The sequence below is a fragment of the Anguilla rostrata genome, chromosome 5 (genome assembly GCF_018555375.3).
Source record: "Anguilla rostrata isolate EN2019 chromosome 5, ASM1855537v3, whole genome shotgun sequence".
NCBI classification, from domain to species: Eukaryota; Metazoa; Chordata; class Actinopteri; order Anguilliformes; family Anguillidae; genus Anguilla; species Anguilla rostrata.
This window is the reverse complement of record NC_057937.1, coordinates 40,473,256-40,498,976: the sequence shown is the minus strand read 5'-3', so window position 1 is coordinate 40,498,976 and position 25,721 is coordinate 40,473,256. Positions and strand designations below refer to the sequence as shown.

The following is a 25,721-nucleotide window of genomic DNA, read 5'->3' as shown; positions in this document are numbered from 1 at the left end:
TCACCTTCCAAGGGTCTACAGATGAAAATAAGCTCTTGACCTAAATCTGGCAAGCCAGATACATTAATTGTTGTGCAAGGTCCCTTTCAAATAAATTAGTAAATAAAATTTAAAAAATATGTAATATAAATAAATCCACTGGAGACTGTTTTTATGACTTGAAAATAGTTAAATATGTCCTCCATGCTAGTGAAAAATGGTTTGAGCCAATAACTGAAAAGGGATTTGGTTAAGACTGAACACAGCCCTTTATTCTTTTAAAGTCTACGGATATTAGCATTTCACACAATTTTGCGATGGTTGTGATTTTTTGAAGGGAAATTGTAGTATCGATTTTATCATTTGGTAGATGTTTCACAAGCTCACACGGAAACCATTTTCACAGAGCTAATGACCTGCTTTGAGGAAGACTGCTTACTACAGTCAAATGTAACTGCACTTGGAACAAACAGAGCAAATGTGGTGATCAAGACTAGAAAATCTATACTTTCATGAATCAAAGCAATGCAATCTAATGTGTTCCACATACATTGTAATTGTCACCTTGCTTCCCTCTTGCTCCTCAGATGCATGTAAAGTCATACCCAAAGCAATCAAGCAGCTCTGCAGAGATACATTTAGCCACTTTTCCAATAGCTGTAAATGACATAAGCCTTACAATGACTTTCAAGCGTTCACTGAGGCAGATAAACTGATAATGTTGACACCTTGCTCCACTAAATACCTCAGTCAGCTTGAGTATGTCCAAAGGATCCTCAACCAGTATGATGGTCAGTTACTTGAAGTCATCTGATGAAAATGACAGATTGTTCACAGTAGAGTGAATAGCTCAGCAACTTTCAGATCCAACAACAAAAATAACTACAGATTATTATTCCTATGTTTCACTCTACATTCACTGTACAATAGAACAGCATATGTTGATCTGTAAATGAAAACCTTGTTTTCATCTGTATTCGTGTGAATCTGAATTTGAGGCTTTAGCCTCCACTTCAAAACCCTACATCTGAAACTTGTCTTCTGATGTTTTCTCAAATGTGAAAAAACATTTATGCTGTTGCCTTCAGTATAGGTCCCAATTCACCCTCATTTCTTTCTTCTGTTTTGCTGCTTTCTTTTCTCTCCTCACAGTGCTATCTTCCCCCATTCCTTTTAATCTCCATTACCTCCTTTTTCCTTCTTTCCTACTGTTGAAGCTAATACAAGCAGTGAGACATGGCATGTATTAAATGTGATGGAGGGCAAGGCTTTTTATCTCCATTTACGGTGGTGATGATAAAACATTTAAAGGAGAGATGCTGAAAATGTTTAGATCAATGTTAATGAGGCCAAGGCCTCTATGAATCACACATCCATAAAACATTTATCACACTGCTGTTGAGAAGAGTGGTGAGAATCTGTACTGTTGAAAGCTATATGAGGCTCCTTCAAACCGGCAAAATAAAAATAACCGGAGAGACCAAAAAGATATGTTTATTTCATGCCACCACACTGTTTTCATCTGTGTGTGCATTGATGCTTTTTAGGAGTGAATACTGAGAAAAGACTATAAGTTACTACAGCGGTAGAGCCACCAGTTTATCTCCACCATGTGGAGGGATTTCAAACTAGTTATCCTCCAGTGGTCCCCATAGGTACTTCAACTGCACAGTCAAGTGACCAATCATACAACTGAGTTTCTAATGGAGACATTTATAAAAACAATTAGTTGTTGGGAGAGTCAGGGGAAGAAAAGGGAACATGGATGGATGTTTAAATGCTACAAAAAGCATGTTTTTGAGCAAAGGAGTGAAGTAGTATTCACCTAGTACACCGTATACTGACTAATTTATTTTATTTTGCACAACTTGCAATTTATCAATAAATCCGAAGAAGCAAACCATAGACCAACATTTAAAAACAAAGAAACATGAATTAAGGTCTGAGTTCAACACTGAGTGGGAATCATCTGTCAGCAATGGAAAAGACAGGCTTGAGTGGTGACATAATGAGATTACTGTCTTGAGTGGTGACAACTCTGAGATTGAGACCAACTCTGAGATCAGTTTATCATCCCTCTTGGCTGCTCTGTTCTGCTGCAGCTGCTCCTGCTCAATTGCTTGTACCTGACAATACATTTCCCGTTTGTGGTGGAAAGAGTGAGGGGAAGGAGTCTGGTGGTGTTTGAAAAATTTGGAAAACCCATATTATACTGTAAGTAAGATAAAATGGTTTTGCTCCTAAGGTGAAAATCTTTTTCAGCCACCTTCTTGCCATTATTGTTATGTGCTAATGTTAGCTGTAGTTTCTTATAATCTGATTATGGATACATTTTGGTTGTATTTTGTACTGAGATATCAATAAAATATTACCTAGTGCAACCGTTTCTTCAGTGATTGCTATTTAATAAAAGGTAGGTAAGTTAGTTGATTATACACATAATATACATGCTTTCAATTGACAAGCTGTTAAGTTGCAAAATCAGGTGGACAATAGATTCTAATTGCTAAATCACAAAACAGTGTGCATTACTTTGAGACTAGGCTGACCTAGTGTGGGTTTCTGTTAATGAATGGTTTTCACAAGAGGTTAGTTTTGACGTCACAACTGAGGGCATTTAAAAATGTACGTGGTGATTTTTTTTTCTTACACAACAATAAAAAAGTGAGGTAGTACCGAGTGTGTATTTCACCAGCACATACGCATCACACCACACACAAAAGTCAGTGCATCTGAATCCATGAAGTCTATAATAAAATTTAACAGCTTACAAATTAATATTTTGCTTTCAGCAGATTCATAGCACAGACAAAACAATGAACCACCAATGTGTCGAAACCTGTAGTGAAGTTGCAGAGAGACTTGCAGTGTATTAGGGGCGACATAGCTCAGGAGGTAAGACCGATTGGCTGGCAGTCGGAGGGTTGCCGGTTCAAACCCCGCCCTGGGCATGTCAAAGTGTCCTTGAGCAAGACACCTAACCCCTAACTGCTCTGGCGAATGAGAGGCATCAATTGTAAAGCGCTTTAAATAAAAGCTCTATATAAATGCAGTCCATTTACCATTACAGCACAATCCTGATCAACTCAAAAGAGTTTCTATCAACTAGCTCACAAATTTTGTATGGTTGTTAGGATTTTTGATCCCAAGTGTGTAGACTGGATGTGTCAACCTTACACTACATCCAGTTCTGGGTTTTGACAAAAACTGTCAATTGGGCAATTATTTTCACAACAAGAACACAGCACTGCAATGTCGCTGGGTAAATTGTAGGATACAGCTAAAGAAATGTTTCCAAGCATTTCTCAAAAGTGAAAACAATACTTGGCCATGGTAACAAACTCAGTCGATGCAGAAAGATGCATGTCTTCCTACAGACAAATTCTCACCAAGCATTGTGAATCGATAACAGAAGAGACCATCAAACAAACAGAATCACAGAATTTTATGCATGACATTCACCACTTTTATTCAATTTATCTTTTTTATATTATAAACCACAAACTATTTTCTTATTACTAATACTTATAAATCTTATAATACTAATTCTTATTACTGTAACTTTTTTGTGTGCAAGCGTTATAACCACTCTCATTTTAATGTGGATATTTTCCACTGCTTATAACAAAAACTAACATGCACTTGCCTGTACAACATTTTAAAATACTGCAGCATGTCCATGATGGTAAGAAATCAAACTGAATTTGTCACGCGAGTGTCGCTTTTAAAGAACACTGTCAGTTATCTGTGCTTAATTAGTGTCAATTACTTTATCAACTTAGAAGATTGAGGTGGTGCAAATGGGATAATCGTTTGAGAAGTGGCCCAATACATAAGGTGTTAGAATATCAAAATGACTTATTTTATAAATAACATTACTTAGAATTAACCTAAGTTGAATTTATGAATTGCTGCACAAATTTGGACCGTACTCATTAAATGTAGTAACCATATCTTACATGCCTTCATAAGGTATGAGTAAAATTTGAAAGTTTTCCCAAAATTAACTGGGTAATATATTGTAGTGGCAACTGGCTAAGCTGTCACAGTTTGTTTCATTGCAAGGTACAATGCTTTCTTCCTAGCTACAGTCTATGTAGCTTATTGGTCTGTTTAGCTTGCCAGTTATATGCCGCTTATTTGTATAGCTGATTTGCCTAAGGGGTCGCATGTTGTGTATTTAAGGAGTATGGGGTGGGCAGCAGTTCTTAAAGCCATGGTTCTGCCAGTTGTACTCTTCTTGTGCTTTTGTTGGAATCTGCATTACATCTGTATTAATAAATGAGTGCAATGGCTCAAAAATGTGATATGCCTGACATATTTCTTGCTGAAATTGTTACAATATGTGCCAGGTTATTTCAAGATGCTATTAAGAATTCAATACTGATTATGACAATCCGTGTCCCCTTGTTGTGGGTGGATTTTTTAAAAATAGTTGTCAGTTCAAATATTTTTATAAAAACTACTGCAAATTGAAAAAGATTACATTTGGCAAGTTCCTTTTAAATTCCTGGCACAGAATGACAGACAGAGAAAAGGACCAAACATGGGATGATTCACACAGACCAGAGTGAATCCAAAGAAAATTTGCCTGTCTGCACGTATTACACATTCAGGCATCAGGAACATGTCAGAATACCCCTGGACTAAATTTATACTTTCAAACCTGAAAGACATTGATGTAGCCAGCTTGACCAGCTTGAAGGCACTAATTGAGGGTTACATCCTAGCCACATCTATGGAGGTTAGCTTGCTTGTAACATTCATTGTTACATGCGGTAGACTTACAGTAGAAAGGATGGTTTCCTGTTCGTACTAGTACAATTATTTCTGTTCAAAAGAACAACACAAATGATACATGCAAAGGGTGAGGATGATGAAAAGGGTCCCTGGTACAAACCTCACAGAGGATGCGTCATTCATCTATACTCATTGTAAGGCAGTTTACAGAAATGTACTGCTTATCAGACCTCCAAAAGAAAACAGACTGCTTACTGTGCAGACAGGAAGCTTGCAAGTGTGATAAAGAGAGAGCGCTCAGTTGCAAAGTATCCGAATGGATCAGCATTATGTAAAACTTAGGTTCTCCATAATACAGTGTAATCATGTTTTGTGTTATTGGAAAGCTGATGTCATGGGGAACAAGGTGGTGTCTCAGCTACAAAGGTAAACCCAGTGTGATATGCTTACCCAGACAGTACAAGCAGGATTCATGGTTAAATTTCATTGCTAAATTTATCATTTACAGCGGTGTATGGCTCATCGTTATAAGAAAACGCAGAAAATTATTGCAATGAAATGGCTAATTAATCATTTATTTGCACCGGAAGAGCTGAATTAAATTTGTGTTAAAGCAGAATAGGTAAGAATGGTAGTTAAATTTAACATTTTGAAACGGAATTATTTTTACTTTTAATTTTCTGAGAATAAATTTCATATGTCCCATTTATTTTCACTTCCAATTAAAAAAGACGATTTGAAAAATAACTCGGGGGGGGGGGGGTAGCTAAGAAAAAATGTACTATAATGTCCTTTCATTCAATGTAACATGGGGTACATGAACAAATGTTGGAAGAAAACAAGGGTAGTTTTGCTTTTGAACAGCTATTTTTGGTAACAATAGTGGCAACAGATATAATTTGATACAGAGAAATTAGTACTTTTATACATGGACTGAGATTATAACTATTCTTTGTACAGTTGAGAATATTGGGCCTTTATGTTGAAAATACAAAAAAGGATTCAAGCCACATTTAATATGCAATACTTAAAATGTTTTTTTTTAAACTCACATCTAATATAATTCAAGTCAGTAACTGTTGTCTATCAGGATTTGGTTAAGACAGCTTGATATACTACAGAATATGAAATGCAACAGTAGAATGAGGGATTGAAACATAACACACTGAAGTGTCTCGCAGGAAAAATGCACAGCGACATTTTCATTTTCCATTTCCCTGCTCTTTTGAAATACCATATATCCCTAGATGATGAATCCAGAATAAAAAACACTGCATCCATTTGAAATTCAGACACTCTTTAGGGCATATGGTTTCTTGGCACACACTGCCAAAATATGAGAATTTGTGTGTTCTGAATGAAGTACAGTGACAGAGCACTTTCCCTGGCCTTTTGTGGGTGATACTGTAAATGGTAAATGCTACACACTGAGTAGTAACTGACCTGGGTCAAGAATGAGCCAATTGTATGTCCTGAAAATGAAAAAAAAATGTACAATTGCATCTATAATGCAAACATCTGAGAATCACTACTTTCTGTAGTTGCATTTTCAAAAAGCAAATGAGGGCATATATTTGATTAGAATGGGGAACAGTCAATTTTTCACACAGGCTCCTTTTTTGTATATGTTGTACTACCATTAGTTGATTCTCAGCTTCAGGTAAGGATTGTTTTCCACTTTACAGATGTTTTATTCTCTGCTTCTTATGAGTCACTCCCCCAAGAACTATGGAAACGTGTCTATGCGTATGATCCACCAATTAAAAATGGACAACTACAGTATGTGAGGTGTGTCTGAATATGTTCTGTAAACAGCAAGTATCTGAACTATGACTGAGTAAATGTTGGAAACTAAATTGACTATTTTACTGATACTATGTATTCCTTCAAGTCTAATATGCCAGAAAATGTAGAATTATTTCACCATTTTCTTAAAAACATAAAAAGGTCAGTTTTAATTATTGAATGCTGCATTAATTCATTCAATGATGTGAGACAAGCACAGCAGTTAAAGTAACCAAATGAAATATTTATTAACTTAAGAAGTTACAGAGAACTATCACAACACAGTCTTCAAGTCAACTGACACTTAACCCTTTAAGTACAAGTACTGCATGGTGATGAATTTAATTCAAAAACAGTAGTAATGTACATTATAGGCCTAGCTGACTCATTGAGGCATCAATGAGCAAATATCTAATAACATGGAACCCTAGTATGGAAAAGATCACCTGCCATAAACATAAAATTGAATTATGAACTTAGTTGACACAACATTGGTTTGTCTTGTATTTTATTCTGGTAATGCAGTTCTTTATAGTTGGACATTTTGGTGGAAATTACAGAAAACCTTATATCACATAGTACAGAATAATCACACAGCTTAAATAATATAAATTTATACAGATTTAGACTTTCAAACAATGAGATACTCCCTGCACATATTTACATGTTATTTTTTAAAGCATGTCAATAACCATCTCCTTCAACTGCTTCCCTGTAGCTTTGCAGACCACTTTACCACTTTACTGTGGGATATTTAGATAATGAGATTAAAAAATATACCTGTCTGTCAAAGGAAGGCAAATTGCCATGGACTCATGTGACGGTTCCACATTTGTACTTAGATAGAAGGTGCCCAAAATATGTGCCCTGGAAAAAAATGTCAATATTGAATTCAATAATGTCGATTTTGCATTTTCAGTTCAGTTGTTGAAATGAGGATGAGCAATTGTGTCCGTGTGCGTCTCTTTCTGTATATACATGTATTCAAAGAAACATATTCCAAGGGTTAAGGCAATAAAAATTATTTTAAAAAGGTTTAATTTCACCACATTTAGGCATCTTTAGACCTAAGAATGTGTAACACGTATTCTCATACCCTTTTTCTTTACATGGGCCCTGCTTTACATAGTACTAGCAACAAACATAAACTACAACAACAACAAAGAAAAATTCAAATTTAATTAAAATACATTACAGTGACATTTAACATGGTGTTATTCTGAAGCAATTTAATATAAAATCAATAAAAAAAAGCAAATCTGACCCTTTTGATTTTGATGGCTAGCTTCAGCAGTGAAGTCATTCACTTTCACTGATGGAATGATTCTGTTAATTTAATGATTCCACACTGAAACGTCTTATGTGGGCTGCATAACTGTTTTTTCAAGCTGCCAATGGGAGGGACTGCATAAGAAAAATAAAGCGTAAAACAATTAGAAATGGTCCGAGCATTTACTGGTACAATTTGGTCATGAATAATACTGCATTTTGCATTTTTAAAGTTTTAACTGCTTTGAAGTTTACGTACTGTACAATCTTAGACACTCTAAATTACCTTCAGTAGAATCTGCTTAATTGCATTAAAGAATGAGGCAGTAGACAGAGAGACAACTGCAGACAACTGTGCGTGCCACTCAGGGGTCTGCTATTTTCAAGAGTATCCGGCAGCTGTAAATTTTGGTGGTTTGTGTCATGATAGAGCAACTGTTGGTTTATTTATGAGGCCGACTGCCGACTTTTAACTTATATTTAGAGATCGTTATGCAATGTAATTGGACATAATTCCATGAAAATATCCCAAAATATAATGGCACATGCAAATATATTGGTATATGGTATATCTTTTTACAATGGAATGAACGGGAAATGGTTTGAGATTTGGCAATTAAGTGGATTCTACTATGATCATTAACCCAATGTTTCCCACAGATCTGTGGCACCAGTCTGGGACCCATCGCCACAAAATGGTCCATTGCCTATGTTAAAATAAATTAATTAAATATATTACATATGTTACATATATATATATAACAGATATGACAAACAAATGACAAATGGTCTACGTGTCACCTTTAACATCTATTTATTGGGTTACCTGCTACTTCCCCTCTATCATATCTGATGAGGAAACGCATGAAAATTTAGTAGTCTAACCTTAGCTAATGCAAACATAATGAACATTGGACGAGAGGAGTAGAGTGAAGGGAGATTGCTAGTTAATCGACTGAGGGTGGTGTCATTTTCTTGGATGGATGAAAAAAAGAAAATTGTAAAAATGGGTCTCCAAGTGTATTTGGGCTGCCATTCGTTTATTTGGGTTTAAAAACCTATGTGTGGGAAACACTGATTAAACTACACTGTTTTTTTATGTGCAGACTGGACTGAGAAATAAAATTCTGAAAAACCTTTTATAATGTTGTTTCAAGGTACAAGGAACACCAAAGACAAAAGGGATGGTGCAAAAATTCTTCGAGTGAATGTATAAAATTAATTTAAATACATTTCGATGGCATTTCTGTGGATTTATCCAGTTAAAAGGTGAATGCAATTTTAAAAATATTACACCTCAGGTTTAGAGTAACAAAAATGAAAATGCAATGCAATAAATACTGCAATTCCAAATACCGTTATTCCTGTAGAATGACCCCTTACAATTTCTTGATCATTCAGCATAGGCCATATCCCCCCCCCGCCCCCCCAATTCTGGCACTTACAAGGGGTAACCCTTCAATAAATATTACAGTGACCTAAATTGTTATTTTGCCACGCGTTTCATTTTTTATAGCATATATCTCAATGCATTGTGGTGGCCTCTTGAAGACATCACAGAACTTTTACATTCTAAATGTAGTTAAAACAGGGACACAACGCATTGAGTTGACAGTGGCAGTAACGCCAAACCAACTGCAGGTCAATGCCCAAGCCCTATTTTGAGCCCGGGAAAACTCTGATTTTGAATACATTGGTCAAGGTAAAACCATTTAAACTCTCAGAGGACAACTCTGCTTGTGCTTTTTTACACAAAGGCTGCTTGTACCAGTTACTAAGAAAGAAAAACGCTATTTCCATCTTAAACTGTGTTCAAAGATGTGAAGTGTAGAACAGCCTCTGTTATAAAAAACGTTTTGTTTGGTTTGTCTAAATGGTGTTTGAGGATGAAATGGTAATCTCTTTATAGTGCAGTACAGCTCAGAAGCTTGCTTCTATAGAAAATGGGCAAACAGCAACCATATTATCTAGCTTCATACATAATTGTAAGTAATTCACAGTAATTTTAGATGATATTATCCAATAAATTGCACTGAAATAGAACTTACAATTTTCCAGAAAATGTATCCTGCATCAATCCACTGCCATACGTGTGGAAAAAAAAAGATTAAATACAGATTTTATGTTGAGTTAAAAAAACAAAAAAGACCTATAAACCTGACATCACCTCTTAAGGATATTGTTCATTGTTCAAAGCAGTCTACTTTGTTGGTTAAGCTGAAGCAGCTGTATTGGACTGATTTAAAGCACATACAAACAGATGGCACACACTACAGCACCTGTAGCTTTGTTTTCTCAAATATGTCCCTTGAATCTCAACCCAAGACATAATAGGTTGACTAAGCAAAAGAGTTTAGAACAGCAAAAAAACAGTGTGTGTTCTGTGTTCTGGAATGAATCTAGAAGGCAGAAGCTAGTTTCCCTTCCCATTTAATAAGCTTGCCAATAAGTAAACAAGACTGACCTCCTCCTGAACTATTGGCATATAAAGTCTCCATCTGTGTGGCTTATCTTTAATTGTATTCTTCTGTAGCCATGCTGTCACACTGTCAGAGGTATGCTAATGCTCTGTGAAAATCAAGGGGCCTTGTCTATCCCTTAAACACTCTCTGCATTGAGAATTAGTAAAGCACTTCTGGGAAGAATCAGTGCACGCATTTCATTTGTTATCCTTCATTGGCACGACCTTGTCTGCTGATGTATTAAAAAAGTCTTAGCAAAGGTTACGTTCGTTTCTGTCAAGAGGTGTCTTAATTGCTTTTTTTTTGCCGGGGATGAACAAATCACTCGCTAAGTACAATGGCAATTTAGTAGGGCTATCTTTAAAACCAGACTTAACGATAACGATTCTCTTAAAAATCGAGGCGGAATTGGTACCGTTTTCCCACTCTTGAGACCAAAATAGCAGGCGACACTAATAACTGAGATGGGCGGGGAAGGGGGGGGGGGTTGTTCATATGAATGTTATTATATTTACAGCATGTAAAATAAATTATGGTTTGTGAAAATTAATTTACAAAAAGTATGCTCACAGGTACTGTCCGCAGTAACACATGTGGCTCAGTGTTCTGTTCCCTTCGTTTTAATTTGCTCCTCAGATGATAAGACGAAAATCTGAAATGTGACATTTACAGAGGATGGGTGAGGATGGAACCCAGGGTTGTTCCTTCCTTCACAGTCAGTCCACCTGGGCCTTTTACGGATTCTCAACTGTCTTCAGAACAACTGGTTCCCTTGAGAATGAAGTTCCAGTCACTTTTCTGGTGTGGAGACTTTGGCAATAGTCTGGTGTGTAAAAAAATGAGTTGGATTTCTTAAAACCAGATGAGTATTCCAGTTCTGTATTAGGAGGTATTCCATGAGAGTTCCATCTAGTTGTTCTGGAGACATTCTATCTCCACCGAGCAGCAGATATGCCCGTTCTGAGAAAGAGAGGAATATATATATAGGTAGGTGAGCTGTTTTTTGCCTTCAGGGTAAATATGTTCTCATAGCATATTCTGTCACAAACATTTTGCTGTAAGGTTAACCCATCCATCTACGCAGTTAATACAATTTTAATTACAATTTTTGTTGCACAAAATCGAAATATCGGTTTCATTAAAAGTGCTGACTGAGTCTCCAAAGAAAAGTAATCCAGCAAAATAATATTAGTACCTATGCTTATTTCAGATAACATAAAATATAACATAAATAAAGCGTAGTCCCAGATAGCCATACGGCTAGTTTTTCCTCCATGTTTTGGAATCACCACCGTGCCTCTTGAGCCTGTGGCCGCAGCTGAATTTTCGAAACTATAAGCTGTCTAGTACTGCTGAGAATCAGGAGAGCTGTGTCTCTCACTGATGACCACTGATTGTTTATTAGCGCAAGTTATTTTGTTGGAAGGAGTTAGTGCAGGTAACCCAAATAACTCAGGCCAACATAAGCCCACCCAACTCTTCATAAGACAAAGGCAATTGTTTTGCTCCACTGCAGAATCCCGGTCATAGATTGCACAGGACAAACAGTGCTGCTCAAGCTTGTACCTGTGATGCACTAGTCTGTGCTTGTGGTGGTCACCTTTACCCATTGCGGAACCAGAGCATAAAACCACATCAAAATAAAATGCTTGAGAAATTATAATTCAGTATTGGATTATTACTAGTGGAAAAATCTGACTATACATAGCATACAGTATGCATTATAACATCAGAAATATTACCTAAACAGCAAATAAACATCAATGACTGGAGAAGGTTTCTGGTAGATGTTTTACATATCTTACCTAGAGATATGGGTGGAAGGCAATGAAAGCAAAATATATTCTAAAAATGGCCCACACTACATGATATTGATACGGTCTACGGCGTTCTATGAATGCAGTGTCATAAATCAATGACAGCTAACGCGCATGCTATTGAAGCATTTAAAATGTACTCTAAAAGACTACGGGTCCTGTGTCGGCAGAACGCGATAGCTGAGCTGCTGTGCCTTTTGCGCGTTTGTCATTTTTGGGTCACTGAAGTGTGCGCGTGTGCCCTCGTACCTTGCACTTGCACGTGGTGCACGGAGACCCAGGCGTGGTCCATACGGAGCCGCTGAGGCGCTCGATGCCGGACGTGTCCAGGCATGTTTTCCTGATGTCGTAGGCGATGTTGTCGGCGACGCAGGGGTCCGTTACACAGCGAGGGCAGCACTCGCCTTCCGGCACCGAGGTGTACTCGCAGGGAAAGATGGGGCAGGCCAGGGGCCAGCAGTCCACCTCTCCATCCTGCATGGACAGAGGGGCAGGGAGAGGGAGACGGGTCACTTCTCCTGCAGCACTTTCACTCTGTGGCTCTGAGAAATTCGGACAGATTTTGAATGTCAACCCATCCGCTTGACTTTTCCCAACACAATGGAAGTACGACTGAACGGATAAATACGCCACTTGGATAGGCTTTCGCAGCTGGGGGGGAGGAGGATGGAGGTAAATCTGAGTCAGAAGTTAAATAGAATTTCACATGAGATATTAATCATGCAGTCACCTACAGGCAGCAGCAATTAAAAATGCTATTTTGACCAAGCTGGGCAACAGCTCCACATTAATGTGTCATTATTGCAGAATTAATTGCAAAGCTGTCAGCGCAGCATGATTTCTAGTCAAGTCACCTTAACACACAGCTCATGGAGTAAAAAGGCCACTACTCTAGGAGCACAAAGGACACATTTCAGTACAGTAGGTGGGAATAAATGCCAGTCGAAAAGATAAATTCAATACTAATTTGAAATTGGTTTTATTTTAATTGGCCAAAATCTAATTATAATAACACTGTTTATCTTGGAACCCCCTTTTCTCTGGTGACTAAATGCAAATACAGTGGAAGGATTTTGATTGAGTTCACAATTTTAAAAAAAGAAAAAAAGAAAATAAATAAAAAATAGAAAAAGGGAAAACAGTTTGCAGCCGAAGGCAGAAGACTCCCAGACAGACGGATTCTACAGGGGTTAATCATGGGTTGTGTAAACACAGTGTTCATGCCAGCTGCTATTATCCAGTGCCTGTCATGATTCTATTAATTACAAGATCACATCTGCTGTCATTTTAGCAGAAGGGAACAAATGACAATCACATTTGTGGCTGAACTGGACCCTTGCATGGCACACCAGGTAAAGCCTCTACTAGAGGTACAGAACAGGCCAAAAGAATTAGGCCACCTGTCGTGTTTTAAATAAAACTTGAGTTAGAGAACAATTCCATTAATTTAGACTTAATTTAAAAAACACTACCACCCATCAGCTGGGCCCTTCTGAGTGTGAACTGAGCACTGCACCTTAAGCTTCTTCGCAATTACTCACTGAACAAACTTCTTGCCACAATATGTTTACCTGGCCCCGCACATCTAAGCCTAACTCCTTCTTCTTTCTTCTTTGCCATAATTCTTGCAAGTTTAGTGCCTATTTTCCTTGCACTACAGGCTAAAGGTATTAGGCTACCTGTGGCTATAAAAAATCTCAGCCAATTTAAGAACCCCTCCAGCTTCCCACCCTTCCACCTACCACTTTTCAAAATGATTGGATAGTCTCCCGATAATTTGTTTAATTGGCCAAAGGAGTCTATTTCAAGGAAAGTCGTGTCTACAATGATTTTTTTAAAAGTAAATCTAATCTTTTTGTGTTATTGTAGGTACAAATTGAAACAAATGTTTATACATCGGTTTTGTCATTCAATAAATGCACATATATTAACTGAATTAGACCATACCTAAAGTTTAAAAAAAAAGAAAAAAAAGAAAAACCACAGGTGGCCAATTACTTTTAGCCTGTACTGTAAATACAAATGTAACCAATGCTACTTAAGTTTTTTCCCCTCTTTCCATTGATATCTTCAGTTCACAGATGTGCTGAGATACAACATGTCTTTTCATACATATTTAATGGTTCTGACACACTGTCTTCAAGTAGATGTATGCTCTCTTCATTCTTCAAAATGCCATTAATCAGTGCCCCTAGACCTGAAGAAGCAACACTTGCACTTATACTACACTTACCCAAACCTGATGAAAAGGAGTATAATTTATCATTTCTTTTTTTAAGATACTGATTGATGTGATTTTTTTTCTACATAATGCACATTTATATCACTTAAACGTTTGGTGGCATACAATTACCGAGGAACTCTAGAGGTTCCAATTCTATCTCTCTCTCTCTCTCTCTCTATATATATATATATATATATACTCTTATAGCAGTTGACAAGCGAGGTGGTGTAGGTGTTAAGCGATTCACCTTGCAGTGATGCAAGCAACAAAAAATGAGTGGCAGAGAGCACTTCTACAGTGTTGCCCTGTAGCAATGCAGTCAAACCAGCTTCTGTGCTAGCTAGCAGAGCAAATTAATTACCCTTCAAAAAGGTGGTACTTCACATCATATTAAAATAGACAAAGCACTAACTATCAGTCCATAAGTTACTGCATTGGCAAATGTTAGCCAAGTTAGATAACTAGCTTGACTTGTTTTGTCCTGCTGCAAATCATTTAGCTTGCCAGCTCCACCGTAACAGTTACACAGGGGAAATAATCCACTCATGAACCCCATGGCCCTCTCCGCGGAACCAGCGTCCACCTCGACCCCATTCTGGCCAAGTCCATATGCTGTGAAATGAAAAACTACGGACAAACAGACTACAGACACACTGTGGGCACAGACCAGGCATCGGCACTTCTGGCAGCTGTAGATCCAGCTGTCCCCGCTGCTGTAGAGCGTGTGGCCGCTCTGGTGCAGGCACTGGCCGGTCTGCTGGGCGTCGCACTCCGGGCAGCAGGACAGGTCCACGCCGCGGCTCTCGCAGTCACACGGCATTCTCCTGCAGAGCACCTTCCCGTCCTAGTCGGAGAGCAGAGGGGGAGTGCAAAAAGATGGACGGAAGGTTAAGGAGCGCGTGCTAACCTTTAACTTCTACTGTTAACCTAGGTTTTCATGCCTTGTTACAAGATTTTCCATCAGTGTTTATTAATTGAAGTAATTTGTCAACACGGACGTCAATGACTCACATGACCAACCTCAATGAAATTTTAAATGATTCTTTGATTTGTAATTGAATTTAGCAGACTTTGCTAAATTGTAAGTACAGCTCTGGTTCCAGTCATATACAAACAGCTAAACACCACACCACATTTTCAGAATGCCCTGTGTCCCACAGCTGTACCATGCTACCATGCTAGTGAATTCATAGTGGTGCTGCTCAAGGACATGAGCTATTAAACCTCAGAAGTTATATCCTATGTTAATCTGTACATGTAATATTTATTTGAAATAGAAAACAGGTTTCCTGAGATACTGATGCAAAATAATGTAATATGGCTTGTGTCGTGTTACTTCTTATTATAATAGTGAGGAAATATTTATGTCTGTGGTAACAAATGGTCTCGTTCAATGACAGAACTTTTTAATGGAATTTCAGAACAGTGTTGAATACAAGGTGAACCCTGCATAATGATCTTACTATCAGAAAATATATTGAAATTTACGTAGTATCTGAGAGAAAAATTTTAATGAAATTATTACACGGAATTGCTACATAAATATTTCAGACCTTATTTGCACCTGAAAATATTGCAAGTACAGTACATTTATGGAAAAGTGATGCTTTGCAGTGCCTTCAGGGCTGTTAAAATATTCAACTGGAGATAGAAGAACTTGCAGGTTGCAGTTGCAGTATGCAGTTACACAGAGGACAGGGTTCATCAAGGCCTGAGATATAGACAGTGTACCCTGCATCCCGATGTGAGCCATGGCAGAATTTCCTGTGATCTCAATTGATTTGCGATCGCGGCTCAGGGCAACTGCAGCGACAGAGCAGTCCCACGGAGAGAGAGAGAGAGAGAGAGGCGGTGGGTTTGAAATGCTCGTCCCCGAGCCGCAGTCTGATGAAAGCGAGGAGGATTAGACAATATCTGAGGATCCCGAGGCTAAGCGGTTAGACTGACGGAAACCCGCCGACGTCTCTCCGCCGGCGTGAACTCGGAGTCGCAACTCGCGGAATGATTTCACTTCAAAAGGTGACACCGTCAAGACGCGTGATTTCAAGACAAACGCGCCGCGATGAGTCCCTTCTGTAGGCACGCTTCATCTGAGCTCCTAACACACAAAGCCTCGCAGAATGATAAATAAAACAAAATGTCACCCGTTCCTCAGCTAGCGCAACGCCACAAGCTGAAGCCTGTTCTGAAATGTCACAAAGCAAGAATGAACTTTTTAAAAACATATACAGGAAGCCAGAAGGGCAAGCAATTTTATTTTAATTATCTTCGAAAATTAATACCACACTTCAAAAATAGATAAAACCCTAACCAGTTTTCTTTTTCACACAGCTCCCAAACATATTCTTCACCAAAAACTATATGACTATAAGTGAAGACAATTTTCACTTTTGAGGATGATTAATTTTCTGTGGGTGACACTGGATGGAATTTAGGGACACAGCTTTGTATTTAATAAATTTTATGATTCACGCACTCTTTAACTTCAGCTCATTCTGGAGGCTTAAAATATATAAACAATATAAAAAGTTTGTGTTTTTGGAAGGACAACACTGACAAAATGGCATCAATAACCATCAGTGTCTTATACATGCAGCTGCTAATAACTAACTACTGAAGCCATTTTGTCTGAAATTTTTTAAAGTTGGTCAGGGTCCCTTTGGTAACACCTGTATTATTTATTCCCAAATTTATGCTAGTTCACCTATGGGCTAAGAGCTGACATCAGTGAGAGGCAGTGCTAGCTTTCTCCTGTAGCACTGTGCAAATTGGCAAGTGCACTGGAGGCATGGTTGTGAGTGGCACAGCAGCGACTTGAGAGGCTTAACTGGCAATTTGCAAATTTAAAAAAATTTGCAGGGTTAAAAATACATAAATAAATAAATAAATAAATAAATAAATAAATAAATAAATAAATTAAATTAAGCTTTAATAAATAATAGCAGTCAGATCTGAAGATCTGTGTGGTCCTCTTTAAGCATTGTGAACCCCCCACCTTGCAGGAACAGTAGGTGCAGTGGTCCTGCTGGAGGGTCCAGACCTGGCCGTTGTGCTTGACTTCTTCCCCTTGGGGGCACTCGCCGGTGCAGGTGGGCCCGGCGGGGCACAAGCAGTCGAAGCCTCCCTGTAGGTTCACACAGGTGGACTCGTTCCAGCAGGTGTGGGTCTGAGTCGCGCACTCGTCAATGTCTGAAAAACACACACACACTCATCAGCACTAGAGGACAATGCTGGGGCTGGAGTCTACACATACTTGGAGAAATGGGAAAAGTGCTGTAGACATGCACAGTTAGTGGTGGAAGACCAGACAAGGGACTGTCATCATCCCCTACCATGAAGGCATAACCATACTTACAATACAACAAAATGGTCTCAACAGAAACCCATATATTAAGTGTATTTTAACAAATATTAACTGCACTCCATTAAGATAGAGACTGACTGGCTTCCATCTAATCAGAAATAATCCTTCTTTACAACTCCAGAGAACCTGAAATTCTTTGGTTTGCATCAACCAAACAGCAAGAGTACATTTTTGCGATGGTGCAAATCTGCATTCATACTTAATATTTACAGTACTAGGCAAAAAGCAATTTGTCATGCAGTGAAAATGCCTGACAAAAAGATTACTTCCATCCATGCAGATTTCACAGTAAATAGAAACACTGTGTGACTGACAGAACCAAGAATGGCCAGAAAACAAAATACCTGTAGCTAGAACATATTTATACATTTATTTATTTACATGAAGTCTACGCTCTCTGTGCTTCTCTGATTCTGCATTTCAATTTTCTTCATAAATCAATGTCGAACGCCAACCAAAGGCCCAGACTGAGATTTATTAATTCCCTGTCTACAGGTTTATTTTCACCCGTTGCATATTAATGACAACTGCATAAGCACAGAGGCACTTAAATCGTTAAAATTCAACTGTAAATGAGACACACGCGCCCCCCCCGCAAAAAAAAAAGGAATAATAATAATAATTACAATTGGAGAGGCCACAGACAAGCCACACTCTACCTTCGAGGTAAGAAAAGCCAGAACACAGTGACAACGTGCAGCAGTAAAGGTCTCATTTTACTTTGAGTCTGACCTTAAGGAATGGCATATAAATGTGAATTTTGATTGGATTCTGCATAAGCTTGCTATGATAGGAAAAAGTGCGTCGGACAATTTAATGTGAATGAGCGGCATGCAATTTGTATAAACTAAATGAAACACCTGTCAGGGAGAGAGACACACTTTCATAATTCACTGCTGATTAATAGGTGTCCGTGCCATATTCTACAGAGTCCTGTTCCACCCTGTCTCAGTGGCACACGCACACGCGCTTGCACGCGCACGCACTGTTTATGAATGCACATACATACCCAAAAATCTATTTTAAAAAACTGATGTCAATGATAATTTCAGCTATTTCATTTTCACATGAACACCATACAAAAAGGTCATGTATATCAAAATGAGTGAGTATGACCATGAAAGAATGTTTGTGCCATACAGTCATAATCATTGTGTGCAATCTGTTTATTAACACACAACCCAGACTCTAAAACCTATGGTTAGAAAAAAAAAATCTACCATCCATCCAACAAAACCAGAGATAATTTTCACAGTACATATACTTCACTTTTCTTGTTCCAGGCTTGAACACATCCAAGCCCAGGTTTTCACTGTGAAAAAGGCATCAGTGAGTAGGAATGCGGTCCAAGGGCTCAAATGCATGAAAAACAAGGAAATATAAATTTTTTTGTTCATTGGCGGCAAACAGAGAACATCATACATCTTTCCAGCACAAATTCCTGACTATGGAACACTGTAGGCCAGTCTCATAACATACTGGGAAGAAAATGGCAGGCCCTCCCTTTCATTGCATCCACAGAACCACCAGCCCCCTCCCCCCTCCAGTGCTCAGAACCAAAATAACTCCAGCAATTGCTGAAGGTGCCCTGAGAGCCTGTGTGCCACCTCCACAGCATAGACGTAAACCGGTCTCCATGCACTACGGTCAGGTTTGACAGAAGTGGCCTGACTGCATTGTTCCTGGAGCAGAAGCAAGTGGATAGCAACGGGTGTTCCGAGGTAATTTATTGTGCTTATAAGTGCGATGTACGTCCCCGTCCCCCCCATCAGCTGTGCTGTGCAGAGGCTCAGAGGCTCTTGGGAAGGACTTTGGACAGCGTCGGTGGGTCCAGCTTCGGTTTAAATTAAATTGATGCCTATTAGATAATTTTATTCCAGTGTAAATTGTGCATTTAGGCTATGCATTGTCGCTTTAATCATCTTACGGAGGCTGGCCCCATTCCTTGATTACAGAGTTGATTGAATTGATGCCATTGACCTGACTTGAATGGCATTTAATGACAGCTGAGCTGTTTCTTCTTAAGGTGTTAATGCCATTTCCTCTCCACAGCCCTCAACCATATATCTCAGAGACACTTCATTAAAAGCTAGTTTCTTTGTAGTCCTTACATCTTACCAACTACTTTATGTCATCTATTAAATGCTTAGTTCCTCCCACTGCATTTGCCCTGGCCAAAATGGTTTTTTCATGTGCAGGCAACACATTGAGATTTTCAAGAATTTGGATATTTTTCTTTGCTTCCGTTACTAAAACCTAAAATTCTGCTGCAGGAAAGGAAACTTTCCTCTGTCAAGCCTGAGTCACTAAACTTCCTGACGGAGAAACACAAGCACAAAACAAGCACTTATATTCCACTGTCCATATTCAAATTAACAAGCTGCACCCATGTTAATTAGCTTGACTATTTCAGTAGATAACTTGCAATACTGTCCAAGCCTGTGCGCGCTAATTGTCTGCCAACTCATGATGGTTTGCACTTCTCTTGGTAGATACGGACCACAGTTTTTAAACTGCCTGACAGGTGACATGGCTTTGAGGAGGCTGCAATTTCCTTTTGTTTCTGAGCTCTACTCAACAGATAACCGAGGAAAGAGCAATGACAGAGCTACAGCATGACTTGGGAGCGTCTGCCTCTGGAAACCTTTCTGTCCCACGAGGAGCTGACAACAGCAGCAGGTGAACAGAATGCTAGGAAATCACTAGTGTTTGACAGGCTCACAACTGAGTTTTTTTTTTTTTTTTGTGGAACATTATTGGTGTTGATTTTTTGAAGGTCATCTAGGATAGCTCTGAAAGTGGGAGCCATACTTCAGCAGCAGAAGGGCAGCAGTGTCCTTACTGCCAATCAAGAGACCCCTGCTTAATGAAAAACTTTATTTTTTGTGTGTGCAGGGATTATAAAATACAGGCAATAGCAGTTAATTAAACCGAAACAAGCATACTGTATAGCTGGTTGTAAGTTATCAGATTGTATGTGCAAGGCTGTACATGTAATGTTTAGACATATTTATATTCTAAACATTTCTTTGTTTACTAGCTGATGGTTATCGATAACTACCTGTAAATAGATCACTGAAGAATTGCTAACTCCTATGAGTAAACAGTTGTTCACTAAAATTACTAAATATTTCTATGTATTTCACTAATTAAAAACATTTCATCAATGTCATTTCAAAACAGGAATTGGAATGCTTACCTCAAAGATCTCTTTCATGATGTAGCTATACACAGCAGGCCAACTGTTGGGTCAATATGCTCGAGCATGTGATGTAAAAGTGCAGGGAGACAAGCCCCTACCAATAGTGTAAGGCTGGCATCCGGATGATGAAAATACCAGGGAAAAACTCTGCTGTCCAACGACTTTGATGTTCAGTAAAAAAAAAAAAACGCCCTAGAGAATTATTTCTACCAGAAGGGACCGGAAAGTTTTGTTCTCCTCCAGAGGGCACCCTGGACATAAAGATTATATGGTAAGGCAAAAGTTCCTGTGCAGGTATATCTTTTTAAAACGGCATTGAAGCCAAAATGCAGGGTGCCAGTGGGAATGTAATTCAAATTACTCACAGTGTAATTCAAGCCCATGATAAAGAAAAAAGAAAAAAAAACGTGGAGGGTGTTAAGGCAAAGGTGAAAGGAAGGCTTTTGAGGGGAGGAGTGGCTCCTGCCTCCGTTCTCAGTGAGAGGAAGGGTGTTAGTGGCTAATACGCTCAGAGCCTCAGTGTTATGGCGCTGGCTTACTATTCTGGACCCTCCTTCAGGCATGCTGGAGAGGATCCAAGGGCAATCAATAGCGTTTTCTGGGGAGGGCATCATTGATTGTAGTCTGCGATTCTGTATTTATCATTGTTTGAGGGAGGGCAGAGCCTTATAAATGTACAAAACATAATGGCAGTGATTAGCCTCCAAACATAGCAAAAGCTTAGAAAAAAGATTAGAAAAATTCATCAGTCAGACTGTCATCCTTTTTTCAGTGTAGTGTTAAATGTATGGTGAGTGGTAAAGACCACCTACCAAGGCTTAAGGGAGGGGGGTTGCAGTTTTGGGTTGAAGGAGCCCTTGTGCTTTAATAAAAAGGAGCCCTTTCTGCATGGATTCCCCATTAGGCAGCTCAATACCCAGTTTTGTAAAAAGCTCTGGTCACCCATATATGCTTTGCTACATTGGGGAGTGGAGAAGTGGGGAGGATTTGACAAGGTCCGCTGAGTGTCACACAGTTCACAATATTACAGTTAAAAAATCCCACTGTCCTGAGCAGTACATGGAAGCCAGATATGTTTCCCAGGAGGCATTCAAGCACTTTTTCTGCTCAAACCATTGACCACTACATCTCAGAATATGAAAGATGTAAAAAACAAAACAGCTTGTTAAAATAGAGGGGGGTAAGGGAATTAAATTATGAAACAGGCAGGAGAATTACAATATATGAAATAGGGAGCTAGATTTCTTTAAAAAATTTCCAAAGCAAAAGGCAAGTGGGTCAAATGGGTCAAAATCACCATTAGGATATAATTATTTTCAATTATTTCAGATAATGTAACTTAGGCCAATTAAGTATTCGGTCTAATTTACAAAAGCATGCTTTAATTGTGACTCCACTCTTTGCGTCAGAATTTTTAGAACTCCTAAAGGCAGGCGGTAATTTGTCTATAGCTCACACACAGTATGACAGAGAAGGGCTATACACATGTCCTCGGCCAACAAATCAGTTTCCCTTGTGGGCTGCATAGAGCAGAGATTTAAAACAAATGCATCCTCCGATGCATAGTATTCTGGAAAGGAGACACATTTACCTCCTGTACCACTTTCACATTGCATGTACCTCTATTCTGCACTTATATTGCACTTGTATTGTTATCTTGATGTTGTAGCTTGTTGTCATACCTCCTAGTTTGACTTAACATTATTCTCTGACCTAACCTATGCTCACTGTGTGAACTGGACTTAATGTGTTCGTGGCTGTGAATAACTGTTACATAATTGTATTGTACCTGTGTTTTGTAGTTGTTCCGATGACATTCAATATGCACTTATTGTACATTGCTTTGGATAAAAGCGTCTGCCAAATAAATGCAATGTAATGTAATGTAATGAGACAAGATTTAAAATGTTTCACGCATGTCTCTACTAGTCACTTCTCATTTATTTTCAGATATAATATGAAATTATATTTGTTTTATTGAAAGGATGCAAGACTTCTATTGAAGTCATCAGCTAGCGGTTCGTAAAAAAATGCAGTTGAGAATTTTATCTATTTTTCTGTGTATGCATTCAGTAGGGTGTATAATGAATTGAGATTACAGTTTTATCTTCAGACCCTGTGTGGTGTTCTCCCATTACTAGTTCATCTGTGTCTACTTCTTCCACCCCCACAACTTGCTCATTTTTAGAGATTTTTCCACCTGTTGCTCTATCGGAGTTAATATTCTTTCCTAAGTTGGACCATCTGTGTCTTTTGCCCTTGTAATTATAATTTTTTTGCCCTCATAGTTTTTCTTTTGTATGCCGCCTAACATCACGTCATATTTTCTTTACATCCTCCATGGTTTGTTATATGTGTATATATATATATATATATATATATATATATATATATATATATACTATGTACACATGCATATTTTTATGTTATTGTAACATATTTCTGACCCTTTTTAATGGTGTCTTCTACTGCAAAATTGTGAATGAGGGGGGGTTTAATTTATTTGCTTGCATACATACAACCAGTCTTGATAAATTGGTCATTAATGTGACGGTATCTGCGACTGCAACAGAGCCACGACATAAGGAATGTTTTTGTGCTGTGATTATTTGGGCCATGAAATCCTCTTTCACTAAACAAATAAAGGCACCTGATACAATTGTCAACATTTATCATGACATTGTGGAAACTGCTATATAAAAAATCCCTCCCAAAGAGACTGGATGATCTGCATTTGTGGGATTCTACATAACAGCATTCAAAGTAACAATCCTGTAAAATCTCTAATGGAAGAAGGATGTAATTTTTGTGATTTTTAAGTAAATGAAAGAAAATTCATACCAGCATCTTGAGCAAAATCTGAGTTTATTTCCTTTTATTTTTAGCATTTGTATTTTTGTGTTGGCATGGTTCTGTTGTTTTTGTGCTGGTTTGGCTCACAGAACAGTAAAAAAGTAGCTATTTCATACCCTTGGTTTAAAGCAGGGGTGTTAAACTCCAGTCCTGGAGGGCTGCAGTGTCTCAGTGTTTACAGTGTTTACTCAGTGTTTATTCGTGGCTTCCTTTCGATCGCCAGCCAATTTACACTTTTAAAACAAGATGTGTGGACTGTTTTGCCCATCAACAACTTAAATTAATCACTCATGATGAAACACACTGAAAGCCAGCAGACACTGTGTCCTTCCAAGACTAGAGATTGTTTTATGCCCCTGGTTTATTGCAACATAGGGCTTTAAAAAGTCATCGACCGATGACACAGTCCATAGTGCGGTAACCTCTCTGTCCTCGTACCCCTTTCTGCTTTCTATAATCTGAACAAAGTTAAACAAATGATAGGAGGACAGACTGTCCACTGTCCATCTCTCTCTCTCCAAATGCCCTGTGGTGTCACAGGTCCTGGAGGGGGAAAGGGTTTAGCCTTTTAGGGGGCATGAGAGGCCCTCAGCTAAATGTTAAATCACTGTGCACAATAATTTAATGGCCCATATTCTAGACCAAAAGAAATGCCTTTTTGAATTTGTCAGAAAATTTACATTCTGACCAGAAAAGTGTTGTTCACTCCCACTCAAATGTCACATTTAAAAAAAATAAAATGTAACCTTGTAATTTCCTTGAATACATAAACTGTAAAGATCATTAATTGTCCATCACACACACCAAGGCCACTTACCTCTGCCTATATATTGCATTTCCACAATATGATTAGCATTTTGGCAAGGTTAAGAAACTCTTCATGTACATGCAAGTCATGGGTCTCAGTCTTTAAAGGAATGTGAAGAACCCGCCAGTACATCATTCGGAGAACTAATGAGTGTTCAAGGCTGAACAAAACAACCAACAAATAACTAATTATGTTAAAGCGCTCCTTTTTAGCACTACCTCATTACTGAGACTTACCCGTTACAAATTACTCATTGCCTTGGGGGTAGTTTCCTTATTAAGAACATGTGAGGACGGCAGCAGGAAAGCTTGATTGCCAAAAAACCTTGACTTAATGTACTCCGCACATTGAATTTGTCCGTAGCGTTTTCTGAAGGCCCGGAAGAATTAATTGGGAATGAGACTGAAAGGCCTTTCGCAGTGCTTGTGAAGTGAGGAGCAAGACGAGTACTTTTAAATTGCTTACCAACACAGGAACCCCCGTCGAGCAAGTAGGACCCATTGTCATGGAAACCACTCTGGCACTCGCAGTGGTACCAGCCAGGCAGGTTGATGCAGCGCGAGTGGTTGTGACACTGAATGAGGCCCTCTGCACACTCGTCAATGTCTGCCTCACAGGAGGGGAAAGCACCACAAAAAAGCACAAACACACAAACACAGTTTGGAAGTTAATCTCTGGATGTTTTATCAAACAAAATGAGCAGCTTTAAGAGCAGACTGCTTGTTCTTCTGAATATTAGCAGTTGGTGCCTGACCTAGGTATTGGCTGTTGTATTTTGAATTTCTGTGGCTCGCTTTCTCTCTCCCTCTGAGTGTTATTATATATCAGAAAACCCTGAACAGATGGTTATGCTCACTAGGCAGAACATTTTTCAGTTTCACAACCAACCACTGTCCCTTGGTTTAATTGCACATCAATGTTTTGCAGAGGACATGGCATTTGCTTAAGGTGCTTCACATAGGAAGTCAACAGCATGACATTTCATTATCTATCCAAGATTTCAGTTACTAAAGAAAATATGCTGCTGCCAGAGCTTGGTGCTGTCTTAATGGATTTCACTCACAGTGACTGGACTGCAGTACTCTTTTTCAGATCCAACAACTACTTTAAGGAAAAAGTAGCCCTCTATGGATGGAACTCATTCAGGAGTGCCGGATCAACCACTGCAGGTACTAGCCCTGTTTGTGATGTGGACTCAAAGCTGCATTTCTGATATTC

At 38.7% G+C, this 25,721-nt stretch overlaps 1 protein-coding gene across 2 annotated transcripts in view; it reads right to left on the bottom strand.

Moving 5' to 3' along the window:
* Window positions 1-6,727: 6,727 nt before the first annotated feature.
* The window catches only part of LOC135255269 (protein kinase C-binding protein NELL1-like), a 175,596-nt gene continuing 156,602 nt past the window's right edge, over window positions 6,728-25,721 (bottom strand). Inside the window, exons 16-20 of one of the 2 annotated variants that reach the window (XM_064336215.1) lie at window positions 24,969-25,109; window positions 17,272-17,465; window positions 14,944-15,120; window positions 12,302-12,526; window positions 6,728-11,195 (exon numbers count right to left, since the gene is read on the bottom strand). In XM_064336215.1, coding sequence (XP_064192285.1) covers window positions 11,145-11,195; window positions 12,302-12,526; window positions 14,944-15,120; window positions 17,272-17,465; window positions 24,969-25,109 — 788 coding nt within the window. In that variant the 3' untranslated portion in view covers window positions 6,728-11,144. The remainder of the gene's footprint in view (window positions 11,196-12,301; window positions 12,527-14,943; window positions 15,121-17,271; window positions 17,466-24,968; window positions 25,110-25,721) is intronic. The other variant, XM_064336216.1, reaches the window with a different exon arrangement.